The sequence below is a fragment of the Anabrus simplex genome, chromosome 8, assembly GCF_040414725.1.
Source record: "Anabrus simplex isolate iqAnaSimp1 chromosome 8, ASM4041472v1, whole genome shotgun sequence".
Lineage (NCBI taxonomy): Eukaryota > Metazoa > Arthropoda > Insecta > Orthoptera > Tettigoniidae > Anabrus > Anabrus simplex.
In genome coordinates, this window is record NC_090272.1 from 91,033,496 (window position 1) to 91,052,973 (window position 19,478).

The following is a 19,478-nucleotide window of genomic DNA, read 5'->3' on the forward strand; positions in this document are numbered from 1 at the left end:
GTTTAAGACAAGGTGATGGATTGTTACCTCTTCTTTTTAACTGTGTACTAGAGGACGTTATGAGGGAATGGTACAAGAACAACTCGAAAACTATAAAAATTGGAACCCAGAAGGATAACATACATTTGAACTGTCTAGGATTTGCTGATGATCTAGCTCTTCTGGCCAATGATATTCAGGAAACAAAACAACAAATAAAATCTTTACAGGAAATAGCTCAAAATATTGGTTTGAAAATTTCATTTGAAAAAACAGAAATTATGCTAACTCAACTTTCTCTTGCAAACGAAATTAAGCTGGGAGACCAAGAAATAAAAATTGTGGAAAAATTTAAATATTTAGGTGAATAATCATATATAACCTGAACGAAAAACCAGCTTGGCAAAATAGAATGGATAAACTGGTTACAGAACAGCATGTTTCCAAGAATACATATACCGTATTTACGCGAATAATCCCAGCATAATTTTTTGTAAAATTTGAGGCACGGACTTGGGGTGCAGGTTTTATTTGCATCAGGGTTGGCAACATGCCCCTGGTTCACGTAGTTTTCGATGTTGGGTGTACAGTTACCCTTTGTGTAACTGCAGATGGAAGAAAACTGCTCCCATATGTCATATTTAAATGGAAAGCAATTCAGACTTTTAATTCAAAACTGCCTTTACAGTTTAAAAAAAAAAGTTCTTACAGAGTAATTTAAATTCAAATGTTCTCAGCGTCACGATAGAATGGGTCTTCTGGAACGTGCAGTGGTAGCTTTCTGCACTTTCACTCACTTCGTTGTGTCTACAGTGTGTTTCATAGTTGCTAAGTTTGAGAGAAATCACAGTTTGTTAGTATTCAGTGTTTTAAGGATCACCACAATATCATGTAGCTGGCAATGTGCGGAGAAACAGAATCCGCGAACACTGGCGATGCCAACAGTTGGTGAAAAAGCATGACTCATAATTATAATCAATTCGTACGCACCGAACAATATTTTCAATGCTGATGAAACTGCATCTTTCTTTTTTAATGGCAAGATCAAATGGACTTATGGTTTTAAAGGAGATGGGGTCACTGCACTGTGTTGCAATGCAGACAGAAGCGAAAGACTTCCTCCCCTCGTCATAGGAAAGTTTGATAAGCCACGATGTTTCCGTGCAAGTACAAGGCATCTAAAAATGCAAACAGTACGGTAATCCAAAAAAGAAGGCACTTGCACAGAGGAGCCGGCATAATTTGTCCTCGTCTTTGAATCTTTGTTTCTTTTTCTTTTCCGTTTGCTAGGGATTTATCCAAGTGCTTTATTTGAATAATGTAAATGCACCTTGTTGGATACATTTTGGAAATAAGTTTTTTTCCATGAGATTCAAAAGATTTAAACTGTGGATCAAGGTGATTGCATGCATTAATGGGGCTTAGAATACTTTGTGACGCGGCAAGGGTTGGCATTTCTGAATTACGACAGAAATGCCATATCGGGAAATCGTACAATCGTACTGTCCTGTGTTGCAATGCACAAGGAACTAAGAGACTTCCTACTTCCTCCCCTCATCATAGGAATGTTTGATAAGCCACGGTGTTTTAAGGGCATCGGCTACTTTTCGTGCAAGTACAAGGCATCTGAAATGCATACAGTACAGTAATCCAATCAATAGAGCACTTGCACAGGGGAGCCAGCATAGATTTCTCCTCATCTTTGAATCTGTTTTTCTTTTTTCTTTCGTTGTATGAGGTTATGTTTGCCAGTGAGTTATCCAAGTGCATTATTTGAATACTGTAAATGCGTCTCATTGGATACATTTTGGAAATAGGTGTTTTTTCATGGCATTTGAAAGGTTTAAACTGTGAATCAATGTTAACTGTATGCAATAACGGGTCTCATAATATTTTGTGATGTGGCAACGGGTAGCATTTCTGAATTATGAGTTGGCGGTTAATTCGAAATCATGTAATCCGAAGTCACATTTTTGCGTCCCTACGACTTCTAATTAACGAGATTTGACTGTATTGCAAAACTAACAAACTAGTTTGCAGGCGTGTCTGTTTCAAGTGTTTGCATTGCACAAAAAGAATTATCCACCACTGGTTGTGTAACTCTATGAGTAAAAAGATATCGCATGTGAGAAGTGTTTTAGACGTGGAGTGTGAAGAATTTGTAAGTAATTTAGGAGAAAATTCTAGTGATGCGAGAGAGAGAATCTTCCGATTTACAATGAATTGAGCCTATTGCAAGTTCAGATTAATGAAATACCTGTCACGTAAGAAGGCCTACTTGCTGATTTTCATGGCAAATATATTTTATAGCAATGCTAATGCATAACATCTCAAATATGTTCAGGCAAAGTAGCTATATCCGTCATGTTCACATTTGCGTAAAGACCCTGTGGAACTCAAGGAGTAATATGAAATGTTTGTTTATGCCTATGTTACTCTTTCGCTGGAAGGAATTCTAAACAGAAACATCATCATTAGTTGTTATCCTGTTTTATTTTTAAACCGTCATAATTAAATTAATAATAATCTATGGCCTCGGCAACCTGGTGCAGACTTGGCACCATTTAAGTGATCATTCTTGATAACTGTCCTTTAAGTGAAAACATCATTGACCTAGATCTAGTTCTTGAATTAGTGTTTGTCCAATGAAGGAAATAGATGTTGTACCTACTAACCCAGGCTGGTGTGTGTGGTGTGGAAGTTATGATGCAAGTTTTTAGGAAGATAGATATCGCTGCTCTTCAAGTCAGACTGGCATGCAGTGCGTTTACGGTGGTCACATTCCTCATTCTAGAATAAAGTGAGCTCTGTGCAGTACATGAGGAGGAAAAAAGCAACTAATGTTTGTCTCAAGGAAGTCTTATAAGGACCATCATCATAAATTTAAATTTGCTCCCCTGCAAAACCAGGTCGGGTTTCTAGCAGTAAATAAATTATGACCAGAGTGATCTGTTGTTTGTGGAAATTATGTTGTTCACTATGTGAGATAGCTTGCGATACTCCTTCCTTCATATTTCATGAGCTCTCTAATAAGTCAACAAACACCAGTGATAAAGTTATGCTGAACATTTTGGAACATATTTCTTCTCTTTGTTTTGCTTATATTTTTCCATTTTTGGTTGGCTTGCAATAACTAGTTAAGAGATATTTTAAATATGTTCATTTCAGAAAAAAGTTTACATCTTTTAAGGTGAACCCTATGTCATCGATGATGATGTTAAAGTGGTGCCAACACCCGGTCATACCTTAGCAGATGTATCTGTTATCGTCAACACAAACGAAGGCATCATTGCTGTTACAGGTATGCACTGACATACAGCTCCTTCATAACTATTTAAACATACATTTTTTGTTAGTTTGAAGATTGGTAACATAAGTGCCAACATTAACAAGATTAGTTTAAGTGTAATTCTCTGTGTATGTCACTTCAAGTTTGGATGAATGAATTTGTGCTGATGATTATAAATATCAATGTCAAGAGTTAGTAGAATAAGTAAATTTAAAGAAAGTTAGTTAATAAAGACTTGGATTTTAAAGTGAAAAATATTAAAAACAGACTTTAAAAAGGGGGAGCTTGTTGAGAAGGGACCTAAAAGGTATCTAAGGGAATAAGAAAAAAGAGGAGAGCATAATCACTTCTGTTTCCATTTTACTACATGTAAGAAAGAATTGTACTTAATTACGATCATTATTTTAATATGTTTAAAGGTTAGGTTCTGTCTTTTTAATTATAGAATGCTTGTATACCAGGAAAAAGACTTTCAACATCAGCAGAATACTTGATTCAGACTTTGAGCACTAAATCACTGCAAATTACTAATATTTTATTGTCTGGGTTATTTGATAAGTTTTCTTTAAGTTCATCTTTTGTAAATCTCTTAAGCATGATGTCACTTTCTTCTTCTTCTTCCATTGCACTTCCTTGGATAAATTTGAACAAATACACTGTGTAAAGTTCAGTCTCCAAACCTGGGTCGCTTAGCAAAGCCTTGTCTCATACTACTGCTGCAGAAAGTCGTAGAAACACCTAAATCATTGTAAAATGTTTACCCATAAAGAAAAAAGCAGCTCTAGATCCATGTTCTCCACCTAGTTATAATGGGAAACTTAGGTTATGGCAAGCCTCTGGTTACATGTCACAGATCTTGGCCAACATATACATGGATTCGTTAGAACGCCACAAAATGTCAAAAATAAAGGGACTCAGCCTGTGGCTCAGGTACGTAGACGATACTTTTGCAATAATCAATAATAATCTTAACAATGGTAATGAAATTTTAGATTTTTTGAACACCCTCGACCAAAATATAAAGTTCACCAAAGAGGACGAGGTCAACGGATCCATCTACTTTTTAGACATCACAGTAACACGAAATAAAAATACATTTGATTTCCAAATTTTTAGAAAACCTACTCATACCCCACTAACAACTAAAAATTCATCAGTACAGTACACCATAACTCCCACAAACAGGCCACCGCTTTTGCATTCCGATCAAAAATTTGTGATCATAAACACTTCAATCTGTCTCAGTTTGGTATATAAATTTCAGACACTACCACCACAAAAGATTCCAGTCAAATTTATAAATGACGCCGATATTATGGTTAGGGGAGCATTAAAGGAAATTTTGCAACTTACCATGGATGTCCCGAATGATATGATATACGCTGAAATGAAATTTAAAGGTCTGGGTTTATTTTGTGTATCATGGGAAATATACCTGCAACATATTAATGCATGCAAAATTTTGAAATCTTCCAATAACATTTTTTTACACTCAAGGAGAAACTTATGTCAAGAAATCAGCATGAGCCTCGCTGCATTGAATGTAGCAGAAACAGACTCTATTCGAGACAAAAGGCATGGTTCTTTAGATAGAAAGAAAGTTTGACTCGAATTGAGAAGAAGAGCTTTTGACAACTGGAGCAAGAAAGAGCATAAAGGCAAAGGTGTACTCCTGTTTAAACAGTATACTCCAGCGAATACATGGATTCGTTATCATAAAGGATTGTCTGGCAGTGAATGGCGTGAAGCAATAAAAATGAATGCCAATGTTTCTGCTGTGCGTACTGTACCTGGCAGATCCCAGGGCAACAGCCTCTGTCGCCACAGAGTGTTCGAAACTCTTGCACATGTCCTGGGAGCCTGTCCACATGGTGAATTACTACGCATCTCACGCCATAATGTAGCCAGATCAGTGATAGCTAACGCTTTGTGAGGACAAGGTTATAACGTCTATGAAGAAGTACATGGTCTCTCCAACAGAGGAAGCAACCGACGCATTGACATTATTGCTTTTAAGCCATCCTGTTCAGAAGGTTTCATCATTGATCCTACAATTAGATTTGAGACCAACGAAAACCAGCCGGAAGAGGTCGATGCAGAAAAAAGAACAATTTATGAAGAAACGGTGGACTTCTATAAGCGAAAGTACAAGCTCTCGTCCATCTCTGTAATCGGCTTGACGTTAGGTGCTCGAGGAACTATACCTACAGTATATGTTTTGTCAACTTCTGCAATACCTTTGGGCTGAATAGAAATTTCATATATAACATCGCGATTACCATACTCAAGAAGTCCATCATGATCTTCAAGAACCATGCTTGCAGACCTCAAACAAATGTTTGACATGCCTCACTCGATTGCCTGCACATAACATCATACGATATCCATATATTGCTGTTAAGGTACTCTTTGTATTTGGGCAACCTGCAGCTGTTGCAGGAAGATTGTACAATAAACAATAATTACAGAGCCTTAAAAATCCCTCTTAACACCTAAGAACTTAAAAACAGAAATAATTACAGTGGAACCTCGATTCTCCGTTTTCGGAGGGATCACTGGAAAAAACTTACAACACGGGAAAACGGAAAATCCGGGAACAAATGAACCATCAACAATTTGGCTAAACACCACATGGTCCATCATAGGCCTAAACGAAGAAGAAGAAGAAGAAGAAGAAGAAGAAGAAGAAAATATGTATACTTATAATCATACAAACACCTCTAAACCAAACCAAACTACAGCCCCAATGGGCCTTCCGCCTACCAAGCGACCGCTGCTTGGTCCAAAGGCCTGCAGATTACGAGGTGACGCATGGTCAGTGTGACGAATCCTCTCAGCCGTTATTCCTGGCTCTCTAGACCGGGGTCGACATCTCACCATTAAATAGCTCCTCAATTAAAGGTAATCATGCAGACTGAGTGGACCTGGAACCAGCCCCCATATCCAGGTAAAAATGCGTAACCTGGTCGGGAATTGAAGCCGGCCCCTTCAGGTGAAAGGCGGGCAATTTAGACCGCGGGGCCTGCTTCAGAGATAAATTACTGGTACTCGACTTAAAATTTTCTAAACTTTACATTCAGTTTTTCCGGGAAAACTTCTTCAGTTTCCTCTGAAAACTTATTTCAGTTCAGCAAATTTGATCAGCCAAAATCTTTTTAAAAAATCTAATGCACGTATTGCCAAGCCAAACAACAATCGAACACAAGTAATTTTTAATTCTGTAATCTAAAAAAATAAAGCACATTAAATACCAAAGCACCCAACATGATGGCAAAATCCCTTTTTTTATATATATATATATAAATCTTCCATTGTAATTTGGTCACCGATATACTGTTCGTAGTCAGTTTATGAAAATCTTGTACCGCGTAAATTAGGCCTACATCGACTTTTAAAGGTTATGTTGAACTCGAGAATATGCTTCGTAAGTATCGTTCCTCAAGTTCTCGAATGCATTGTGTTCAATTCTGCCTGTCACTAATCGCAATCAAATTGGAAAGAGAAAAAATAGCATTAACATTTCCGAAATTACGGTCATTCGTGACCTTGAGCTCAGCTGGAAAACGCGCTCGCTGAATGATACTTAGTTTCTAAATGTAACGTGCGCAAATAAAACTACTGCAGTTTTTATAAGATTTTAACCCCAGTCTTATATTAGGACGAAAACAGTAATAGCCAATCCCAAAACCTCCCATGGCTTTATGTATGTAAGGTACAACATCTGTTCTGGTCTCGATAACATAATCGTATACGATATTATTAAAATAAATTTGTGTTAAGGTACTTAAGAAGGAGCAGTTTCGATTCCTGCCTGAAAGCGCAGTGACTATACAGTGCCCTGAAGGAAGTGCCGAAAACATGTTCGGCAGTACACTCGGGGGGAAAACAAATAGGTAATCCTGGACATAATGTAGACGTTTAGCAAGTACGAACATTTGACGAAACTCGTTCCTTCTTCAAGTAGAGCTGTCGAAATGCGCTCTGTCTCCTTCCAATTGTTGTGGACACACTCTGCTTTATGATTTCTGAGGATTCTCTGAACAATACCACCTGAATTCGATGCTAAGATGGTGCCTTTTGCAAGTTCACCGCCGATCGCTTTTCCAGTGCAGTAGGTTACTGCAATGGTGGGACGTTAACACCAAGATCTGTAAGTATGCCGTAGCCGTCCTTTCGTGATACACAGTTTCTGGGAAAATGCGTGGTCAAGAATTTAGTGTTGATGGGACAGAAATTTTTGGACGGTTGATCCGGTAAATCGGTTTCTTCAAGGAACGGATAATGCAGGATTTTTACAACGTTATTTAATTAGGATGCTCACAGGACCACATAATTTGAATGAATAATACGGGAAAACGTAGTTTCCGGGAACGTATAATGGAGGTTTTACTGTATATAAAGAATTTGAGAAAACTCAACAGTTTTAAAACAGAAATAGTTAATTGAATAATCAACACGACTAAACTTAAATTAGCAACAAACCTCGTCCCTCCCACTATCGGCAGCCCTGAAAATGGTTTTCCGTGGTTTCCCATTTTCACACCAGGCAAATGCTGGGGCTGTACCTTAATTAAGGCCACGGCCGCTTCCTTCCAACTCCTAGGCCATTCCTATCCCATCGTCGCCATAAGACCTATCTGTGTCGGTGCGACGTAAAGCCCCTAGCAAAAAAAAAAACCTCGTCCCAGATAAACCTAAAAGATTTAAGTTTGCCACTTTCACCTACAATAATCCAGCTAATTACCACCTAACAAATCCCTTAAAAAAGCAAAATATCAACATTGCCTTTAGGACAAACACTAACCGCAACCTGTTTCTCACTCACAACACACTTAACTCAAACAGTAGTGTCTATTCAAGTTCAGGCATATACAGACTCAAGTGCATGCAATGTGACATTTCATATATTGGGCAAACAAGCCGGAGCTTCTTTACAAAAGAGCACTATAATGCCAATAAACACATGTTCTCAGCCATGAGTTTTCACATGTAAGATACAGGGCATCATTTTGCAACTATCGAACAGGACCTTACAATTATCAAAAAGTGGGCAATGGGAAATTAATGAATGAATTAGAAAGTATTTATATTTATTTAGATCAGTACTATAACAAAAACCTTAATCTCAATGACTTAATTGAAGTAAAAAATCCCTTATACGAGATTTTACCTAACTTGTCACAATCACTAAATTTAAATCAAAATAAAATTCTTAAATTTTTTTAAATAATATCCACAAAAGCTCCCACCATTCCATTAAAGGTAACTCCCTCCGTGTCTGCTCATACTAATCTTCCACAGCCAACAGCGCGTAAGCTTAACGCTCCGCCCACCTCCTCTCCTGCACCACACCCCCCTCCCTCAATTCCACACAGATACAATACAAGAAATGCAAGTTATACACAGCGTTTCTTGCCAAATATAGCCGTCTTTTCTTTAAACTTAAAATATTTCTACCCTCCTCTCATTACATATTCTTCACCACACATCCATCAGTAGTCATTCTCAACATTCAAGCTATAGCCAACATCAAGCATGAGAGTTCCCATTTGACTATTAACACAACACACACAACAACACTCAGCCGAACCTTTTATCATTTTTTCAACAAAAAAATAAGACTGTGAACTCACCTCACAAATACGGGTTTAATAGCAACAGCAACAACTCCATCAGTCACACAGCTGTATAGTATAAGCTTTCTACAAGAATATTTAATGTCTTCTTTAAATGATTAAGCCACTTAGGGTTCATTGTAACCATTATATGACTTCAATTTGAGTTGCCTTTAACCAGATTCCATTCGTTTTGATCTTGTACCTCAAGGCCATAATTTTAGCCATAGACTTTCTTACCGTTCACATAAATAAGGACAGTTTGGCTATTTTAAAAAACGTTTAAAGGATTTTAATGTAAGATTGCATCAACATTACTCATTTTACTCGTATATATTTTTTAACATGTTTTAATTGTGTAAATTGTCATTTAGGAACTCACAACAAGTTTTCACAACATTTTGACTAGCGTAATCAAGATCCTGATCTTTATGTTTTAGGCTTGAGATTACAGCTAATGATGCCCATACAATGGGCGAAACATGTCCCATTACATTAGTATGACAAGATGTAAATCTTAATTTTTAAGAACCCAATGTGTATTGAATAGGTGGATCTCAATAAACTTTTGTATCATTGTTGAATTGAGCATCTGGTTTCAGTTTATTCAAAACAGTTGTGTCTTCTTAAGCTCACAAGGGAAATCTTTGAGGTGGTTCACTGCAATTTCATTGAAAGATTGCATGCTGGTAGTTGAGCTAGTGTATATTCCAAGGCTGAAACCGTATGTGCCCAGATTAATAGTTGTGACTGTTTTCTTAACATTGAAAATATGCTTGGAGAATACTGTATGTGCTGTACGATAGCCTGTGGCTGAGGTAAAGTTGATAGGGTTGGGTGACAGTCGTACAGTTGACTGTCAACTGAGGTTGATAATTTAGGAGTAGCATGAAAGACACAGCATAAACAAAAACATCCAGTAGTACGGTAGGCTTTGATTCATGACTGTGTGTATTGGTGAGTACATAATGTTATTCTTCCACTTGGACGTGAGCGTACGGACAGTTAGCCACAGGCAACATTGTACACTAGCTCAGCATTAACTATGAATCTGAGCAGTACAGTTTTCACATTTGGAATGTGCACTAGCTCAGCTACCAACATGCAAACTTCGAATAAAATCATAAGTAATACAGGTTGTTTGAAGCAGATTGGAAAACATAAACTTCAGTTTTGCAAATGCTGAAACCGTATATATTGTCTGGTTAACAGCTTGCATTCCTGATGGCCAGAGTTTACAACTGTCAATTAAAACTCTGCATGATGGTCATAGAGTTGACCTTTTGCAGTTTATACATAGTGAACAGCATTGATTTGAATGAATCTCCTGTAACTGTCATCACTAGATTATTTAGAGCAGCTCTCAAAAGTGAATTGGTTGTTTAATTCAAAATTAAACTAATTAGAGGGTCTCCAACAATCTCCTTAACTCTCTTAAGAGTGCACTCATCAGCGATGGAACATTGTGTGTTTTTCCAATAAACTCTTCAATGCAGGATGATTTACCTTGGTAGGTGGAATAACACATTGTAGAAAGTAGCTGGAAAAAGTGTTCTGTTCCTTGCTTTTCTGTTTTGCCATGTGCAAATATTCTTGAATAAAGAACTATTTCTAAGTATGATGCATGACGTTACCATGTAACAAACATTCAGTATAGTTGGCAACTATCACCCAGAAAATTGGAAAATGTTCTACAGAATTCTATTCCGAAAGTTTGTAGAACACAATGTGTAACTATTTATTCACTCTCTTGGGCTCTGCATCTGCTACTGTCTCCCTTCACACTTTGGAGCTGCGTCATGCTCGTTCACCGAGTCCAACACTGAGAGCAGTCTGGTATAAAACATTTGTTTATTTTTCCTTTCTCAATCTGCATCACTATATGCAATTTTTATGCCTTCTGTTATTCGAGAGTGTAATTATGGAGGTTCGTTATGTATTGTAAAAAGAAAGGAGTAATAAGTAGAAGTGTTGCTGAAAAATGAAACTTGGACGTCAAAAGGGTAAAAAGTTAAAATCACACAATATTGGATGTTCACAACATTATCAGTGCTACATAGTATATAGTATTTTATGTTTCACAAATAAATAAAAGCTATTCCCTTTAAAATCCTATTGTTGGTTATTATCTGTTCATTCCTTTGTTTATTTGTTTGAAAGGTAATTTGATGGTGAATAGATTGTAATTTAATAAAGTCATTAATAATAATAATAATAATAATCATGAGCCAATTTTATTAGAATGATGTGGCCTGTTAAAGCCTTTAATCAAAGTACAGTAGTTCTTTCTAAGTTCTTTTCAGGTGGATCAGTCGTGGGCAATTCTCTGCCAGTGAATTGCAGTGATCTTCCATATGTCTTTATCCCATCAGTTCAGTGGTCTTCCTCTTTGTTTCAGACGGTCTATAATATAGGAGTTATACACAGTGTATGAACACGTACACACAATGACATTTTTTGGCACATAAAAGAACTCCAGAAGAAAATTCCAGCACCTCAAGAATCTCCAAAAACTATAAAAGTTGTTAGTAGGGCATAGAACCAATAATTTTATTATTATTATTATCATCATCATCATCATCATCTCAAAAAGAAAACGGACAAAATTTTCTCAACGACTCACGTGTGAGACTACAAATCAAAATAAATGAAAGGGCAAAAGGTAGTGTGTTCTCAGCTGAAGAAAGGATGTCTGCATCTGAGAGGATGAAGAAATATTGGAAGCCTAGGAAAGCTAAATTTTCTTTGTATAATCAACTGAAGTGGTTCTATGTTGGCCATAAAATGTAAAATAAATAAACAAACAAATTATTAAGAATCCACCATGACAGGTTTGTGTAGAAAGAGGGGAGCAATAGGGAAGGGAGATAAGAACAAACGTGAATGAAAACACCAAAGAACAAGGACAATCTTCCATCCTAGACTGTTTTCTCATCGGACCCAGTCCTTCTACTTCCATTTCTTCTCAGCCCCTGATGAACTGATTTCTGCTTCTCAGGTTCATCTGGACGGGCTTCAACAGTTAGAGGGGTCAGCTTGACTAATCTTCAATCTTCAGGGCATTCAATAAATTCTGACAAAGGTATTGCTGGCTGTTCTTTCTTTCTTTCTTTCTTTCTTTCTTTCTTTCTTTCTTTCTTTCTTTCTTTCTTAAAATCCTTTGAAAGAGCAGACCTTTTCTTTTCTCTCTTCTGATTAGAGTTAATAGGGCATGGTTATGCCCTCTCAACGTTTAAAAGGTCACTTATTCTGCTGTGAAACTGTACTAGAATCTCCTGCTCTGCACTAAGGTGCACATCAAAACAAAACACATCACAGATTATCACACTAGGAATATTTTCATGTTGCTTTTTGATTTAGGATTCAGTAATGTTGCTTCAGAATGAGAATTCAGAACTTCAAAATACTCTGGTGTATGAGGTGGCTCTTATCTTTGTTATATTCAGGGGCGGCCGTACCTTATGTGCTGAAGTGCTGCAGCACATTGCCTATTGGGAAAATTAAATTAGTTTAAAAATATTATCTACAATCAAATACTGTACTGTACAGTGCATTGAAAAAGACGTCAGCCAAAGAATAGGACATTATTCAACTCCCCTCACAACCAGGTAACTACTGGTGCGCTCCACGCCGGGTGCTGTGCGATCACAGCTCACAGAAACCAGGAACTCTGCCTTTTGCGCATGCGTGCCGAACTTTTCCGATACAAAGAGAATGTATTCCGATCGGTTCCGATAGGCTGTGGAAACAACAGCCAAGACATCACTTCACAGCGATTCTTCGTTCGACCACAGATAGGCAGCACTTGCACTAGGGATACTTGCATTACGAACGATATGAGAACGTGGCAGCTGGCACCCTCTTGACTCAGCGGTAGTATTTAACCCATATGCATCCACCCGCCCTTTGCTCTGACATTGCTAGGAATCCGCCAACTTTTTAGTATGCAACCTGGGTGTTGCAAGCTTTCGGTTAAAACAGTATAGTGGGTGATCGACTGCGCGTATTATCACGGGACCTGTTGTATATTATTGAGAAATTCCACACTATTGCTCACGATACCAAAAAACAGAACAATACAGAAATATAACACATAAAAAATCCCTTTGAAATCTTAAATTTTTCATTACCTTATCTCACCTCGGAAGTTCTTTAGTGTGTGTTATGGCCTTAATTATACGGCACGAGCCTAACATTTGCCTGATTTGAAATAAGGAAATAATAGGAAACCAATACGACATGAGGCTAACATTTGCCTGATTTGGAAATAAGGAATTAATGGGAATGAAGAGATTCGAACCTATATCCCAAATACAGCCGTATGTCTCTCTCGGTGTATAATAATAATAATAATTATTATTATTATTATTATTATTAAGAGGATTAGTGGTAAAGTGTTCACATCTAGGTACCAAGATCGTAGGTTCAAATCCGGCAGTCGCAATCGGATCTTGAGGGGCGGGAGAAAGTTCATTCGGCATTCCATGTCGTACGATATTACTATGCGAAAGATCTCTGTTGATATATTTCGTTTTCATTCATGCACAGGATCACTAATAACTTCTTCCTCACTAATACTGCTGAAATCAGAGCCTAAAACATCAAATATGCTTTGAATTTCGCTATTGCTGAGCATTTCGTGCAAGCAAGCAACTTCTTTCTCAGTCAGCCATCTTGTCAACAACAGAATACAGATTTCTCGATCGATATTTTAATCAATTCTCTCTGCCAAAGTTGCATACCAGAGCACTCTGGTGACACTTTGAGACACCAAGAACAGATTTCAATTAGAAATGTTTCCGGAGAATGCCAACAGATGTCACAAATGTCTCCAATATGCGACCTTGCATCCCGGCGTACCAGTCCGCTTGTGGAGTCCTGGCCCAGCCACTCGAGCGCGTACCAGTCCGCTTACGGATGCATAGGGGTTAAGAGAGGATCGCTCAAAGCAAACAGGAAAACGAAATACTATAGAGCTGTTCGCGCCAGGTCTTTTAATACCAAAGAGGATAGAATACTACCAACTTGCCTATTCCATAGTCGCATTTGTAAATCGATGAACTATCAAAATTGTACTTTTTATGTTGTCAAAATAAGGACATGATATTGTGATTTTCTTTAATTAATATGTCTAGTTTATAAATGACACTATAAAAACATAACATATAATTTTGCATTACGACGTTGCTGGTTTTATTTCAATGATGTTGGTAACATTGGGAAGTTCTGTTTTTGCGCGCTCACACCAAGTGTTTGAGATCGTGAATATTTTGCCATTGCATGTGTTATTGTGTGTTTAATTATATAGTTTTATAGTTTTTTATGAGGAATGTGTATATGTGTTGGGGTTGTTTGCATGTTTGTTCAGTGTGGAAAACTCAGTGGAGAGCCTCTTGAAAACCACATACCGGTATGTTTCTAAATATTTTTATTTTTTGGATTGGGGATGGGTTACAGCACACAACTGATTTTTTGCACCAGCCGCCACTGGTTATATTACAATTCAATACAGAGCTTTCAAACCTGAGACATTAGAATGCAGAGAACTAAATAGGCCTTTATCATCTCATTGTCATTAGAGTCAAACCACCTAATATCTACCCAACTCTATCTCTTGGGGGTCTCACAACTGTACCTTATGTAATAATTAGTTTTGCATGCAATAGCTGTAAAGATATGATCTAAAATACTGTTCTATTGGAGAATGATCCAGATTCTTGCTCTGAAACATTTCAAACTTTTTACATTCTGATGAATGAATGAATTAAGTGCTTTTTCCAGCGCACATGCATCCATTCACCTTTGTCCTTTCTCTGACATATTTGTTGTGCCTCACTGTCATTTTTAGCTAATGAGCCATCACTTTTACTCAAGTTATTTTTCATCATCATCACAACTCACACCCTCTTCATTATCACTGTTACTTATTTCTGACTTACTGTATTTCTTTCTTACTTTCAAGCAGACTCTCAGTGCAGTCATATTCACTACTCCAAGTCATAGTGAATTGAAAGGCATGCTGTGGTTCTGCCTCCTCATCCAAAACAAATGAGTTTAAAAACAATAAAAACCACCACAAATATTTTGTTGAAGTTTTGAGCTGTGTAGGCAGAGCAAGTGTATGATTGTCATTGTATATTAAAGAAAGTGTTGACTTATTGTGCTGGTATAGAAAGTGCCATCTTCTGCTGTCATCTTAAATGGTAAAAGATTTCTCTTTTATAGGAGACCTCTTTGAACGAGAAGAGGATATTGCCGAACCCTACCTGTGGCAGCATGTAGCTGGAAGTGATGAGCCAGATCTACAGCAACAGAACAGAAATAAAACTCTTGAACTTGCTGATTGGATTGTACCTGGCCATGGGCCAATGTTCAGAGTTACACCCCAAATGAAGAAACATGCAGAAATAGCAATGAATCCATCAGATAATGCTCATTACATTTAAGGATTCGTGTTGGATGCCCTGACATTTCAGTTACTTTACTTCTGTTGAAGAGTGATTGTCAAGAAGTTTTCCTTTCTTGACTAGATGTGTTGAGCTAGTGATGAATATTTCAAAATCTTATGTTTCAATTACAGTTATGATATAGAACCATGAATTTTCTGTGATCTAACAAACTGTATATTGCCTCTTTATAAATGGCTTTTTGTACATAATGGATCTGAATTTTATCATCTCAAGTAAATAATGTTATAAAGTCCAGGTTCTGTTTTTATTTTGGTGTTTTGTGTATGTAAAAGGGGGTGAATATAATTGCATTCACATCCTCATCACTAATCAATTTACTCATTTCTGAGTTTTGTGACTCCACTGGTTTTGTCTTTGCTTGTCACATCCCTGCTGTAGAGTCAACGTCTTGGACAATCTTCAGTTTTCCTCAGGACACATTGGAAAGATAAACCAGTGATAGTCTTCACCTGTCCCACCCATCTGGTTGCAGTCGTTTCCCCAGGTCTGTTGCCCTCAAACTTCCCTTCTATGATCAAGTTCTCAGGTGCTATTCATAGTCTAGTCCACACGAAAGCTGTATCAACTATGGACTAAGAGCAGACGGGCATTTTTCTTATACATAGACAGCTTTTCCTGTTAGTCTGAGGATGATCCGGCTTTAGTCTGGACTAACTTTAGTCCTGGTCTAGAGCAGTTTAACCAAGGACTAAATTCAATAACATGGAGGTTGTACATGAAGTTGCGGTTAGTTCGCTAAATAAGGGAGATGAGAGGGCGTATGAAAAGGTATGGAATACAACTGATTATCTTCCTAAAGTACAATGATATCACTTTTATGAATTTATATTGTTTTACGAAAACCAGTATAAGTGATCTGATGAAAGTTGTGCATCTTAACCTACATGAGCTTGAAACCTACAGAGGTCTTGTTTTCTATAGAGAACAGAATTCTGATTGCCCTGCAATATTACGCACGAGGTGAAATCCAAGACGATAACTCAGTTTTGTAGAGATTTAGTCAGCTCATGGTCAACCAAATTATTTATGATGTCTCTGTTGCCATTGCTAGATTCTTACTTCAATGTATAAAGTTTCCTGCTGAAGGAGAAGAAGAAGAAGAACAAGAAAGATCATTGACATTGAGAAAGTTTCACAATATTGCTCAGTTCTCTCATATATTATTTGAATTGTTTTAGTCTGTTGTCTTCAGTAATAGCCTATATAACGTGTGTAAGTTAGCCCGCATATGGCCATGATCGTTAAGACATGGAGTCTATATTATGGTCTGACACCGTGGTTAGCAAGTTCGACTCCCGTTGGTCGAAAATATTTTCACTATCAGAATGTTGGCTTGCAGGATAGGGGAGGTGGTGGTATACAATTTGTAATCAGATTGCATGCCAAGAGCCTGGATTAAATTCCAAAACCTCTCTGCAGTGGTCATATAGAATGAGAACATGATGCTGTTGATGGTGATTCGTCCGTTGGATGGGGATATGAAAGCTTGAGAAGACCCCTGACACAAGTGTGATAAACTGATATAACTTGAAAATAATATTCTCTTACTATGGGTAAATAATGCAAGTATCAAGCTCGAATTATTATTATTATTATTGTTGTTATTATTATTACTATTGTTATTATTATTATTATTATTATTATTATTATTATTATTATTATTATTATTATTATTATTATTATTACTTGTAATGTATGGCTATGAAGTGTTTCCATCCATTTAGTAATATTATTACTGTATTTACATCATATGTACAGACGATACGATCAAATTGTGACGTTATGTCATGAAACATGTGCTGTGCATAAATATAAGTTTAGTTAATGTAAGAACCTGTAATTAATAGTATATAATTCTGTATATATGATGTGTAATCTGTTACAGTATATTTGTAACACATTGTAATATCCAGAACTACACTAAGTAAGACGAGATGATTGTAGAATACTCTTTACATTATAACCATGTTGTTAGGCACTCGAGAACTTACTAGAAGATATTTTGTAATATATCTTTCTAGAAGCCTGGCCAGGCACATTTATAAGGTGGTGGTCTTGATGGTGGAGACGTTTTATTGCTTAGTTGGAGTTATGGTTGAACAGGACTTGTACTTGTGACCTCGTGTGTGGATGACATGCTTGTCAGCAGTCATCTGTTTTAAGGTTGCAATCTCCATGTGGCATGTGCTTAGTGATAGGTAGTTGTTAAGAATGGTGGTTTGTTGTCACGGCAGTTAGTTAGGTTTTGTACGTGTTTAACATGTAATGTGTAAATAAGTGTACCAATTGACAGCATTTATGTGCGTCTTTGTGGATACATCATCACACAGTACATTAATTGCTTGACAACATTCACTGTCACTCTTTCCACACATAAGAACACATTTAGAAAATCACTGTCACTATTCAAGTCTGTGTCACTTCTGACGTTTATGATCATGTCCTGCGCTTTGTCCAATGAGCCGTCATTAGAAATGTAATGGTCTTAAGTTTTCATTAGGTGCTCACAGCGTTTCTTCCAGTCCTCTTTTGTAATGCAAGCAATCTGTTCATCTGTAAGTTTTAATAATGCATCCATTCTGAATGTCACATTATGTTCAGAAACACAGTTCTTGACACTTGCCCATAGCAGTTTGATAGGATTCAATTCTGGGTGGTGTGGAGGAAGACATATTATGGTATGACTATATTTGGATAAAATACTGTCTATTTTATAAGTGCACTGGACTTGTTTGTCCATTTTGATTAATGAATATAACTGGGGTCTCAGTATGTCCTCGTGGAAAGGAATTCCCTTTTTCTGTTAACTAGAACATCATTTCTCTCCTCGTAGAGTTTGATGTGGGAGCACGAGTTAACTGCTTCTTGTGGAAAGGAGTCTTGTCTATAACGTGGAGGGTAGTAGTAGTAAGATTTATTTAAAAATAAATCATCCGTCCTCTAGTGAGGGTGACCATAAAGATCCGGAACACATAATTTACAGTATGTACTTATAATTATGAAATCATATCTTTTCCGGAAATTACGATTCAAAGTATAATTGAAACTACAAGAGGTAGTGATAGAGTGAGGAACAGGGTATGTAGCTATGGTATGTGAGATTGTCTTAATTAACACCAAGCCTAGGATCTACAGCAGGCAGTGATAGTGAGGAACAGGGTATGTAGCTATTGTATGTGAGATTGTCTTAATTAACAGCAATACTAACATCTACAGCAGGCAGTGACAGAGTGAGGAACAGCTATTGTATGTGAGATTGTCTTAAATAACAGCAATCCTAGGATCTACAAGAGGTAGTGATAGAGTGAGGAACAGCTATTGTATGTGAGATTGTCTTAAATAACAGCAATCCTAGGATCTACAAGAGGTAGTGATAGAGTGAGGAACAGCTATTGTATGTGAGATTGTCTTAAATAACAGCAATCCTAGGATCTACAAGAGGTAGTGATAGAGTGAGGAACAGCTATTGTATGTGAGATTGTCTTAAATAACAGCAATCCTAGGATCTACAAGACGTAGTGATAGAGTGAGGAACAGGGTATGTAGCTATTGTATGTGAGATTGTCTTAATTAACAACAATACTAAGATCTACAGCAGGCAGTGATAGAGTGAGGAACAAGATATGTAGCTATTGTATGTGAGATTGTCTTAATTAACAGCAATCCTAGGATCTACAGCAGGCAGTGATAGTGAGGAACAGGGTATGTAGCTATTGTATGTGAGATTGTCTTAATTAACAGCAGTACTAAGATCTACAGCAGGCAGTGATAGTGAGGAACAGGGTATATAGCTATTGTATGTGAGATTGTCTTAATTAACAGCAATACTAAGATCTACAGCAGGCAGTGATAGAGTGTGGAACGAGGTATGCAGCTATTGTATGTGAGATTGTTTTAATTAACAGCAATACTAAGATCTACAGCAGGCAGTGATAGAGTGAGGAACAGGGTATGTAGCTATTGTATGTGAGATTGTCTTAATTAACAGCATTCTCAAGATCTACAGCAGGCAGTGATAGGATGAGGAGCAGGGTATGTAGATATTGTATGTGAGATTGTCTTAATTAACAGCAATCCTAGGATCTAGAGCAGGCAGTGCTGAAGCTGGGGAACATATCATAATTT

General features: G+C 37.2%; 1 protein-coding gene across 3 annotated transcripts in view; it reads left to right on the forward strand.

The window, feature by feature from the left end:
- Window positions 1–15,585, forward strand: part of LOC136878830 (metallo-beta-lactamase domain-containing protein 1) — a 67,708-nt gene extending 52,123 nt beyond the window's left edge. For 2 of the 3 annotated variants that reach the window (XM_067152343.2, XM_067152340.2), the window contains 2 exons: window positions 3,170–3,280; window positions 15,109–15,585. In XM_067152343.2, coding sequence (XP_067008444.1) covers window positions 3,170–3,280; window positions 15,109–15,329 — 332 coding nt within the window. In that variant the 3' untranslated portion in view covers window positions 15,330–15,585. The remainder of the gene's footprint in view (window positions 1–3,169; window positions 3,281–15,108) is intronic. The other variant, XM_067152341.2, reaches the window with a different exon arrangement.
- Window positions 15,586–19,478: the final 3,893 nt, after the last annotated feature.